Source organism: Bufo bufo, chromosome 7 (assembly GCF_905171765.1).
Source record: "Bufo bufo chromosome 7, aBufBuf1.1, whole genome shotgun sequence".
Taxonomy (NCBI): Eukaryota; Metazoa; Chordata; class Amphibia; order Anura; family Bufonidae; genus Bufo; species Bufo bufo.
In genome coordinates, this window is record NC_053395.1 from 2,426,829 (window position 1) to 2,439,469 (window position 12,641).

General features: G+C 46.4%; 1 protein-coding gene across 1 annotated transcript in view; it reads right to left on the bottom strand.

The window, feature by feature from the left end:
* The window catches only part of LOC121007622 (integrin alpha-M-like), a 62,037-nt gene extending 52,847 nt beyond the window's left edge, over positions 1-9,190 (bottom strand). The window contains exons 1-2 of the mRNA XM_040439676.1: positions 9,001-9,190; positions 279-381 (exon numbers count right to left, since the gene is read on the bottom strand). Of these exons, the coding sequence (XP_040295610.1) occupies positions 279-381; positions 9,001-9,040 (143 nt within the window). The 5' untranslated portion in view covers positions 9,041-9,190. The remainder of the gene's footprint in view (positions 1-278; positions 382-9,000) is intronic.
* Between the last annotated feature and the right edge of the window lie 3,451 nt (positions 9,191-12,641).

A 12,641-nucleotide genomic window follows, 5' to 3' on the forward strand; every position in this document is an offset into this window, starting at 1 on the left:
GGTTCTGATCCACAGCTCTGGACCTCAGACTGCGCCGAAGGTTCTGACCCAGAGATCTGGACCTCAGTTTGGGCCGAAGGTTCTGATCCAGAGCTCTGGACCTCAGACTGCGCCAAAGGTTCTGATCCAGAGATCTGGACCTCAGACTGGGCCGAAGGTTCTGATCCAGAGCTCTGGACCTCAGACTGGGCTGAAGGTTTACCTTCCAAAAAGACAATGACCCTAAGCACGCGGTCAAGACACTGTAGTTTAGAGGAAGCAGCAGATAATTCCCTCACCATTTTTTCAGCTGTATGACCTGGTGTCCGAAGCTGCGGTCATTGTTCTGGAAGATGATTGACTGTTCTGTGTCCACAAAGATGGCGGCAGCAGAAGATAAGACTGTAATCAATAAAAACAACCATGAATGTACATAATACTGCAATAATGTCCACTCCCTGGTCATCCACTATTGTAGTGTCCACTCACTGGTCATCCACTATTGTAATGTCCACTCCCTGGTCATCCACTACTGTAGTGTCCACTCCCTGGTCATCCACTACTGTAATGTCCACTCCCTGGTCATCCACTATTATAATGTCCACTCCCTGGTCATCCACTATTATAATGTCCACTCTCTGGTCATCCGCTATTATAATGTCCACTCTCTGGTCATCCGCTATGGTAATGTCCACTCCATGGTCATCCGCTATTGTAATGTCCACTCCCTGGTCATCCGCTATTGTAATGTCCGCTCCCTGGTCATCCACTATTGTAATGTCCGCTCCCTGGTCATCCACTATTGTAATGTCCACTCCATGGTCATCCACTACTGTAGTGTCCACTCCCTGGTCATCCACTAATGTAGTGTCCACTCCCTGGTCATCCGCTATTGTAATGTCCACTCCCTGGTCATTCACTAATGTAGTGTCCACTCCCTGGTCATCCGCTATTGTAATGTCCACTCCCTGGTCATCCGCTATAGTAATGTCAGCTTGCCCACATCCTATTTCTATCATTGGTCCACGCCTAGACAACCACCAGGATGGTAACCATTTCCAATGCCAATTCTTCCACACTGTGTAGACCTCTTTTCTCCAGGGTAGGCCATCAGACTCAAATGTTACAGCCATTTATTCAAACCGCCAACACTCATGTGGTCTTAACTACACTGGAGATATCAAACAAATGACCCTCCGTTATTTCACCTATTATGGGCAGATATGCCACCAGCACCATGGCACCGCAATGGGTACCTAAATTACCCCTTCGTAACCTGTTAATGGGTGTTTTGAAGGACATCCACAGATAAGCAAAAATACACAGAACGTATAGCACTGTTTGTGAGGAGACCAATCTCGCCACATTGCATTGGGGAAGCCTGGTTGCCCACCTGCTTCCTTTAGACTATGGCCCCATGTTATAACACTTGATTTTCCCCTGCAAAGACTATGTGAAAGACTTTGTCTCCATGGCAATTGAACTGTATTCGTGAAGTCTGAGTGCCATTCACCTAATAATATGCACTCAGACCGGAGCTATCGGGGGACATGTTAAATGTCTGTGTTTTATGCAATAGCTGCACAGTTAAATATTCTTCTGTCTTTTATTGTCTTTTGCTACCATGTGGCTAATGGAGTTTTGCCTCTGCCCTTGGAGATAAATTGGATTACTACCCAATTGTCTCCAGGACAGAAGACATTGTGTATTCTCCTGCCTGTGATAATTACATCAACCCATTGTGTAAGGTAATTGTATCACAGGCAGAGGGGAGGATTTTGTGTAGGAGTGTTTTACTGTATTGTACGTGTTTATTGGTTGTTTTTACAGAACCCTGTGGGTGGTACTAGTGTGTAACAATGTTATATAAGATCAATAAACACACAGCTCTGGGTGACCACTGCTTGACCCTCAACACGGAGCCTTGTCTCGTTATTGGGGGGATCCGCTGTAAGCTGTTAGAGACTGATTGCCAGGAGTGTAAGCTGATTCCTATTCGTCTGCTAGCAGCTATTTGTGAGGTTCCGTTCGGAGTTTGGAGCATTCCCTTGTATGCCGTTCGGGAGATTGGCGTCTTTAGTAGCTGCATCTGGAAAGGGCTTTCACCCCCTTTTATGCGCCGGGGCGCCCTAACACTGTTGTTGTGTTCCCATATTGTGGGCGCCATGCGGCCGCTTATCCAGGTGTGTGGTGGCGACTGGCTGCAGTTTGTTTGAATGTTGGGCGCTCAGTCTTACTGGGACTGAGGTGAATGTCTGCAGAGTTTGGGTGCTAGGAGGCCACTCACTTCTGGTTCCACTGATTGAGGCCTCATGCACATGACCACATGTATTTTGCAGTATGCAGATGCAGAATGGACATGCGGACACAGCGATGCAGACAGCATTTTTTGGCGGCCCCATTGAAATGAATAGGTCCGTATCAAATCTAGAAAAAATGGGTGCAGATTGGATTGGGTGGAGTGCATGAGGCCTTCTTGTGGATCTGAAGTTGTAGCTGTATTTACGCCTCCTGTCGCCTCGTGCCTCAGTCTGCTGTCATTTCCTTCCTGGACATCTGGTGACTTTCCACTGACTCCGCTTGCTCAGGCTCCTGTTATTGTGTGCAGCCAGATACTGACGCCTCATCCTCTGTACTCAGCATTGTGACCGCAGAGTCGGAGGTTCAGAATTGAGGAACGACTGCTGTGAGGGGTTAAACGACACAGGGATCAGGCACAGCCCCGTGAGGTGCCCCCCCCCATCGTGTCCATCATGGCAGCAGAGTAGGAGGTTGTCAGGGGTATTATGAGGAGGGTAGAAGAGCACTGAGGAGCATCTAACTTCAGGGACCAAGGGGGGACAACCTGAGAGCATGTCCACCCTTCCCACCAGCAGCTACTCCATGCTCCGTCCTAGTCCCAGACTCCACCATGGTTACTCAGTGAGGGAGCTGAAGAACAATGGGAGAAGACTATTATACCTTTATAACGGCAGTGACATTGACTGGAGCTGAACCTGCCATTAGTACCAGGTCACCAATATTCGAATAGCACATTTTTATCGTGAATATTTAGGATATAGCGCTATGTATTCGTTATATGGAATATTCGCCATTGTTTTCCATCTGAACACACGATTCCTCTCTGCTTCTTGCTTGTGGCCAATGAGAAGGCAGCAATGTCAGGTTCACAGCGATCCGTAATCTGTAGTCAGAAGTATTCTAATCACTACCGATTAGCGCAATCGCGATTATATTGGCGCCCTCTACCTGCATATAAAGCCATTGTAACGTTCTGCCGACCATTGTCTCCAGTCTCAGGAAACTTCTAGCAGCTTGGAAAATGTAGCAACAGTGACCCGTGCCGGTATTTCGCGTTACGAATTCGCATTACGCGATTTATCGCATTCAACAAAATAATCTCAAATTCTCGAAATTCTCAAATATATGATGAATAATCTACGAAATATTCATGAAATATAACAAATTCAAATATAGCCCCTGCCGCTCATCACTAGAGGTGTATATGGGGGGCATCAGCCCTGGTGCAAGAGTGCGGCATAGCCCCCCCCCCCCCCAGTGCTTTAAAAAATAACTGCGCCAACACTGTTAGTGTAAACAGAATGTCCTCCCCAAATAATTGTGCCCCCTGCAGTCCTACCAGTAGAAATAATCTGCCAGAGTGCATAGTGTTAACTGTGCCCCCAATAGTAATAATGTCCCCATTGTGCCCACACTAGTAATCACATTCCCCACAGTCCCGGTGCAAGTAAAAACAACCCCCTGATAATGTGCACCAGTGCAAAAATACCCCCATAATGTGCACAGTACAAAAATACCCCCTTATAATGTGCGCCAGTACAAAAATACCCCCTTATAATGTGCGCCAGTACGAAAATACCCCTTATAATGTGCGCCAGTACGAAAATACCCCCTTATATGTGCTCCAGTACAAAAATACCCCCATAATGCGCGCCAGTACAAAAATACCCCCCATAATGTGCGCAGTACAAAAACACCCCCTTATATGTGCGCCAGTACAAAAATACCCCCATAATGTGCGCAGTACAAAAATACCCCCTTATATGTGCACCAGTACAAAAATACCCCCTTATATGTGCGCCAGTACAAAAATACCCCCATAATGTGCGCAGTACAAAAATACCCCCTTATATGTGCACCAGTACAAAAATACCCCCATAATGTGCACAGTACAAAAATACCCCCTTATATGTGCGCCAGTACAAAAATACCCCCATAATGTGCACAGTACAAAAATACCCCCTTATATGTGCGCCAGTACAAAAATACCCCCATAATGTGCACAGTACAAAAATACCTCCTTATATGTGCGCCAGTACAAAAATACCCTCTTATATGTGCGCCAGTACAAAAATACCCCCATAATGTGCGCCAGTGCAAAAATACCCCCTTATATGTGCGCCAGTACAAAAATACCCCCTTATATGTGCGCCAGTACAAAAATACCCCCTTATATGTGCGCCAGTACAAAAATACCCCCATAATGTGCGCCAGTACAAAAATACCCCCTTATATGTGCGCCAGTACAAAAATACCCCCTTATATGTGCGCCAGTACAAAAATACCCCCATAATGTGCGCCAGTACAAAAATACCCCCTTATATGTGCGCCAGTACAAAAATACCCCCTTATATGTGCGCCAGTACAAAAATACCCCCATAATGTGCGCCAGTACAAAAATACCCCCTTATATGTGCGCCAGTACAAAAATACCCCCTTATATGTGCGCCAGTACAAAAATACCCCCATAATGTGCGCAGTACAAAAATACCCCCTTATATGTGCACCAGTGCAAAAATACCCCCATAATGTGCACAGTACAAAAATACCCCCTTATATGTGCGCCAGTACAAAAATACCCCCTTATATGTGCGCCAGTACAAAAATACCCCCTTATATGTGCACCAGTACAAAAATACCCCCTTATATGTGCGCCAGTACAAAAATACCCCCATAATGTGCGCCAGTACAAAAATACCCCCTTATATGTGCGCCCTGTACAAAAATACCCCTTTATATGTGCGCCAGTACAAAAATACCCCCATAATGTGCACAGTACAAAAATACCTCCTTATATGTGCGCCAGTACAAAAATACCCCCATAATGTGCACAGTACAAAAATACCCTCTTATATATGCGCCAGTACAAAAATACCCCCTTATATGTGCGCCAGTACAAAAATATCCCCTTATAATCTGTTCTAGTGCAAAAAATGCCCACTCTTAGTGCCGCCAGTAGATGCTCCCACAGTGGAGCCAAATAAGAAGCAATAAACAGAAATACAGTACTTACCGCCATCAGCGATGTGGCCTGAACGGTACTCTGTGCGGCTCAGGTGGTGCGACCTCTGAGCTACAAGCACTCGGACTGAAGCCTATTAGAGGTGACAGCAGGGCAGGAGACATTGCCCCCTGCGCCACCACTAGAGATGACCATTCGGTTCACCCGGCGGTTGTTTCGAGGCGAACTTTGCTCATTCGCAGTTCGCTGAACGGGCGAACATATGGCGATATCCGCTGGTGCCATATTATTTTACATTGTGAAGAACTTTGACCCATGACACGTCCATCAGGTGGTACAGGACGGCCAATGGAGACGTTTCAGCACATGGACACACCCCCTACCCTATAAATAAACCCGATCCGGCCGCCATTTTACATTCAGTCTTTTGCCAGTGTAGGGAGAGGTCGCTGTGTGGAGCAGGGACAGGCTGTTAGGACACCAAACGCTGGCTAATAGGGCCAGAAAAGTCCTTGTAAGGACTGGAATAGGTGCGCTATCGATAGGTGTGACTTACTGAGGGGTGTGATATACTTATAATATACTTTCTAATATAGAGAGCATATTATAGTGCATTTGTATTGTGCGGCAGTTGTGTGCGGTTCTGCTGCGTTACCGCAGGTATATAGAGGGACAAACACTATTGGGACAAATAATTGCAACGGGTGCGATATACCTGTGTGATAGGTGTGATATGCCAATAATATACGTTCTATATCAGTGATGGCGAACCTATGGCACGGGTGCCAGAGGCGGCACTCAGAGCCCTCTCTGTGGGCACCCACGCCCTGGAAAAGGTCTATGGCGTAGCAATATGCTTTAGACTTTTCCTGCCATTCATCCTCCCCAGGACGCACTATGAACAGCACAGGCAGCGCATTAAATGTAGGCTATCAATCTATTATAGATAAATGATAAAGGACATGAAAGATATATTATACTGGTATTTAGGTTAAATTGCCGTGTCGGCACTTTGCGATAAATAAGTGGGTATTTGGTTGCAGTTTTGGGCACTCGGTCTCTAAAAGGTTCACCATCACTGTTCTATATAGTGCAGTTGTATTGTGCGGCATTTGTCTGCGGTTTTGCTGCGTTTCCGCATCTACAGATAGGGACAAACTACAGGGTGGGCCATTTATATGGATACACCTTAATAACATGGGAATGGTTGGTGATATTAACTTCCTGTTTGTGGCACATTAGTATATGTGAGGGGGGAAACTTTTCAAGATGGGTGGTGACCATGGCGGCCATTTTGAAGTCGGCCATTTTGAATCCAACTTTTGTTTTTTCAATAGAAAGAGGGTCATGTGACACATCAAACTTATTGGGAATTTCACACGAAAAACAATGGTGTGCTTGGTTTTAACGTAACTTTATTCTTTCATGAGATATTTACAAGTTTCTGACCACTTATAAAATGTGTTCAATGTGCTGCCCATTGTGTTGGATTGTCAATGCAAGCCTCTTCTCCCACTCTTCACACTAGCGTTCGGGGCTCCGCTTGTGAGCTCCATTTGAAGGCTCTCACGAGCGGCCCTGAACGCATCCGTCCAGCCCCAATGCATTCTGGGTGGATGCGGATCCGCTCAGAATGCATCAGTCTGGCAGCGTTCAACCTCCGCTCCGCTCAGTGAGCGGACACCTGAATGCTGCTTGCAGCGTTCGGGTGTCCGCCTGGCCGTGCGGAGGCGAGCGGATCCGTCCAGACTTACAATGTAAGTCAATGGGGACGGATCCGTTTGAAGATGACACAATATGGCTCAATTTTCAAACGGATCCGTCCCCCATTGACTTTCAATGTAAAGTCTGGACAGATCCGTCTGAAGCTACTTTCACACTTAGAATTTTTTCTGAACTATAATGCAGACGGATCCGTTCTGAACAGATCCCAACATCTGCATTATATGAGCGGATCCGTCTGTGCAGACACCAGATGGATCCTCTCTGAACGCAAGTGTGAAAGTAGTCTGAGACGCATAACAATGCCCCTGATTAAGATACATATTTATTGGTGGACTTTTTGTCATTGATCCCCCTCTGGTCACTGTCCATGTTGTGGGACTATTTGTGCACTTCTACTAAGTATTTGGTGGCTGCAAATATGAGCTGAAGGTTTTTCAGGTCGCCTGCCATTAAAGTGAATGGGGCCCACGGCGAACTTGCGGGTCACGAACATTTGATCGCATTCGCGAACCATCCCGGCCGATGTTTGTCCATCACTAGCCGCCAGTCCCAGCCACAGCATCTAACTGTATCACCATCCTGACGGGGCCCCCTTGACTTAAGTTCCCGTTGCAATTGCAACCACTGCAACCCCTATAGCTATGCCCTTGTGGGGGTGTCCTGACCTTCCCCTTATAGCAGATGTTGGGTTTCAAAATAAGGGGTCTGTAGAAGGATAGAGGAGAATGGAGGACAGAGGAGACAAGAGAAGGACAGACGAGAATGAAGGAGGACAAAAGAGACTAGAGGAAAACAGAGGAGACCCAAGGGAGGACAGAAGAGACCAGAGGAGGAGATATGAGTCCAGAGGAATCCAGAGGAGACCAAAGGGAGGACAGCAGAGACCAGAAGAGGTCAGAAGAGAACGTAGGAAGACAGAGTTGACTGGAGGAGAGCAGAGGGGTCTGAAGGAGGAGAGAGGAGGACAGAATAGAACGGAGGAGAAAGGAGACCGGAGGCGAACAAATTACACCAGAGGAGGAAATAGGAGACTAGAGGAGGACAGAAGAGAACAAAGGAGGATAGAGGAGACCGGAAAGGGACAGAGGGGTCTGGAGAGGAGCATAGGGTGTGGAGGAAGACAGGGGAGACCAGAGGAGGACAGAAGAGACCGGTGAAGGACTGAAGAGACAGGAGGAGGACAGAGAAGACAGGAGGAGGACAGAAAGGAATGGAAGACAGAAGAGACTACAGGAGGGACAGAAGACAAGAGGAAGACAGACAGAGACCAGAGGAGGACAAAAGAGAACATAGGAGGACAGATAAGACCAGAGGAAGACTAGGGTAGGACAGAGGAGTCTAGAGGGGAACAGAGGTGGTGGAGGAGGACAGAAGGACAGAGAAGAAAGGAGGAGGGCAGAGGAGACTGGAGGAGGACAGAGGGGTCTGGAGGAGGACGGAAGAGACCAGAGGAGGACAGAGAGGTCTGGAGGGGATCAGAGGAGTCTGGAGAGGACAGAGGGATCTGGAGGAAAACAGAATCCCAGAGAATATGGCAAAACCCTCCAGACAACTGAAGATATGAATCCTTGATATAAACGTATCCACATGATGATTATGGTGGTGTGGGGGTGCGGTCGGAAACCCTTGCTTAAGAACTAAGATTGTTTGTCCATTCAGAGCTATACCAGAAGAATTGGTCATCCTTTATCACCAGGAGTGTGGAGTCTTGGAGCTTGGAGTGAGAAGTTACCAGGGATGGTGCAAGTAGAAAAATCTAAAACTCAGGTGCAGCACAGGAAAAGTCTTGGCGCTTGGGATAAGAAGTTGTGATGGAAGGACATTGCTTAGTGGGAGGGTGTATGTATGATGGAGGATTTTGCAGTTCTACCTGACAGGTGAAGCAGTCATAGTTAACCCTATCCTTCCTGGATAACCCTTTGCTGGATATCACAGTGCAGAGACCATCATAGGGAGTCTAGAATGTGGAGCACAGTCTTCCTGCCCTGATCTGATTACACACAGTCTATTGGTACAGACAGACGGCCACTTACCCTGGCACAGCAGCATTGTGTAGCGCAGCGGGCTCCCCATGTCTGGGTGCACACCTGTGTTTTCGGAGGCGGGTGCTGGGTCTTTGCGTTGGGTGCAGTTCAGTTTCACAGCTTGTTGCTGCTGTAAAGCTTCCTTAGTGAAATGTGTGAAAATTCTGCAGAACTGAGAATATTTGTGTAGACGCGGATGTGAGCCTCCCTGACTTGATGTCTGCAGGCTCCACCACTCCATACTGTCCTAGAACATCCCTCTGAGGGGTCTACTGTGCATCAGGATCAGTAGTCCTCACCTTAGTATGTGGCAGTGTATGTGGGCAGCAGCCATATTATGTAGTATGACTGAAGGTAAAAGGTCCATCAAGGTGGACTGGAGCGTGATCATTAATCTTAGATTACTATTGTTGATCCAGATGACAGCAAAAACCTCTAGAAAGCAGAAGCTTTTATCATGTCCTCATGAGTTGAGACCAGATCTTCTGGAGCTTCACCACTCTCACCATAAAGAGGTCTGGTCACCACAGCATAGGGGAGGACGGGCATAAGGATGGACTCTCACCAAATCTGGTGGTTCAGTAGGAGGGGCTTCTCATGTGTCATGTGCAGGGAGAAGCAAATCCCTCCCTGATGGAGGGGTTGTGAGAAGTTTTATGGGGGCAGTGGTGGTGGTCTGGATTGTCTCTGGATGACCCTATTACATAGAGGTTTTGGGGTGGATATATGGCATTTCTACTAAGAATACAGATCAGATCTCTGTTTCTTGTGAGTTGTGGACTCTAAGCTTTGGAATATTAGTGATCTACCAGGGAGAACGTAGGAGTAGCCCTTGGGCCCATTTAAGTGTCTTTACTGCTTCAGGAGCACTGCATGCATTGGACATAGGGGCCCTGGAAGCCTGACCTCCTGACACTAATAATCATCCACCTTCCCATCAATGTCCTCTTTACTTGCAGGTTTGGGGTTCATTTTTCTTGGGGTGTCCATACTTTCCCACAGATTCACCCCTGGGCCAGCGTCATTCATATTCATGTTCTCATAAATGTATTGAAAGTGAAAGAAAACGTGTGTCAGGAACATGTCGCTCCGGGCTTCCTGTGGTTTCACACATGGTGCTGGGAACGGATTTAACCCCTTCATGCAGTGATGACTAACGATATCAAGCGGACCATGAAAGGCCCTCAATGTGAAGCAGCGACCAATGATGTAAATGTAACTCTCCTTCAATCAGTGTGCACTTAAAAGTATGTAAATCCGGCTCATACAGCAGTGTGGCAGGTGAGAAGAAGTAACATATGACCATACTGTCACAGCAGGAATAATCATGGCAGTATAGTGTCGGAAACAATGGGAATTGAATCCTCTCATCACATCTAAACTAATCCATGATGGCGGGCCTTGAAACAATCTACCCTGATGACTGATACAATACTGACATAATACACACCGCAGACATGCAATGGTGAATTATAGCATGGGAGGCAAAACTGCTTTGTACTGCTTTCTGCAGGACCTACTAATGATCTTGTGAGCTCTGAAAGATCTGCTGATGATCTTGTGAGCTCTGAAGGACCTGCTGATAATCTTGTGAGCTCTGAAGGACTTGCTGATGATCACATGAGCTCTGAAGGTTCTGCTGATAATCTTGTGAGCTCTGAAGGACCTGCTGATGATCTTGTGAGCTCTGACGGACCTGTTAATGAACACATGAGCTCTGAAGGATCTGCTGAGGACCACATGAGCTCTGAAGGACCTGCTAATGAACACATGAGCTCTGAAGGACATGCTAATGAACACATGAGCTCTGAAGGGTCTGCTGAGGATCACATGAGCTCTGAAGGACCTGCTAATGATCACATGAGCTCTGAAGGACCTGCTAATGATCGCATGAGCTCTGAAGGACCTGCTAATGATCGCATAAGCTCTGAAGGACCTGATGATGTTTACATGAGCTCTGAAGGACCTGCTAATGATCACATGAGCTCTAAAAGACCTGGTGATGATCACATGAGCTGAGAAGAACCTGCTAATGAACACATGGGCTCTGAAGGATCTGCTAATGAACACTTGAGCTCTGAAAGACATTATGATATTCACATGAGATCTAAAGGGCCTTCCGATGATCATATGAGCTCTGAAGGACCTGCTGATGATCACATGAGCTCTTAAGGATCTGCTGAAGATCACATGAACTCTGAAGGATCTGCTGATGATCTTGTGAGCTCTGAAGGATCTGCTGATGATCTTGTGAGCTCTGAAGGATCTGTTGAGGATATTGTGAGCTCTGAAGGACCTGCTGATGATCACATGAGCTCTGGAAGATCTGCTGATAATCAAATGAACTCTGAAGGACCTTATGATGATCACATAAGCTCTGAAGGACCTGCTGATGATCACATGAGCTCTGGAAGATATGCTGATAATCACATGAGTTCTGAAGGACCTGCTAATGATCACATGAGCTCTGAAGGACCTGGTGATGATCACATGAGCTCAGAAGACCCTGCTAATAATCACATGAGCTCTGAAGCAGCTGATGATGATCACATGAGTTCTGAAGGACCTGCTAATGATCACATGAGCTCTGACGGACCGGCTAATGATCACATGAGCTCTGGAGGACCTTGTGATGATCACATGAGCTCAGAAGAACCTGCTAATGAACACGTGCTCTGAAGGATCTGCTAATGAACACATGAGCTCTGAAGGACCTTCTGATTATCACATGAGATCTAAAGGACCTTCTGATGATTACATGAGCTCTGAAGGACCTGCTAAAAATCTTATGAGCTCTGAAGGACCTGCTGATAATCACATGAGCTCTGAAAGATCTGCTAATGATCATATAAACTCTGAAGGACCTTCTGATGATCACATGAAATCTAAAGGACCTTCTCATGATCATGAGCTCTGAAGGACCTGCTGAGGATCACATGACATGGAGAAAGATCTGGATACTTTACAAGCTGTTCCACTGCATTTTTGCAAGTATCACACCTCTGACCCACGAGGCCTCAAAGTAAGAGGCATAGATAGAGTTAGATAGGAGGGTCTAGGGGTGGCAAACTGGCAATATAAAACAAGCCCTACTACGTAGAGAAACCAGGTGGATAGTAATTCTGGACACAATGGTCCCTTGTGGCTTGAATGAGTCCAATAGCTTCAACTCATTTCTGTAATATGGCGTGAATTTTAAATCAGGGTATATTATCTTATTTTATGCTTAGGAATTTTTTTAAATAATCTGTTATATCTTTTTTCTTTCTATTTGAGGTAATTATATTCTGCCTCTTTGTTCGGGACAAGGTGGAAGTATAATGAAGTGGCCATGAGATGGTGTTCTTTGGAAATGAAAATGAAGAAATGAAGCCAACAAGATTATGAACACAAGTGGACTTCTCTCACAATTACCGTAGCTGTTATATATGGGATGGAGTTTTGGGGTGTTATAGCCCCTTTTTGGAATATTATGAGAGTGGAAGGTTAATTAATGCTCATTAGTAGGTGACCACTGTGAAGGTGGGGTAGATAGTCACCTGTCGGCTACCAACTGACCCTATTGGGTGTCGGGGTGATAGTTAATTAGTGGTATGTGTGGTAGCTATATGGGTAGATTTCAGCCCAGTGGTCACTCTAGTGTGGTCTTT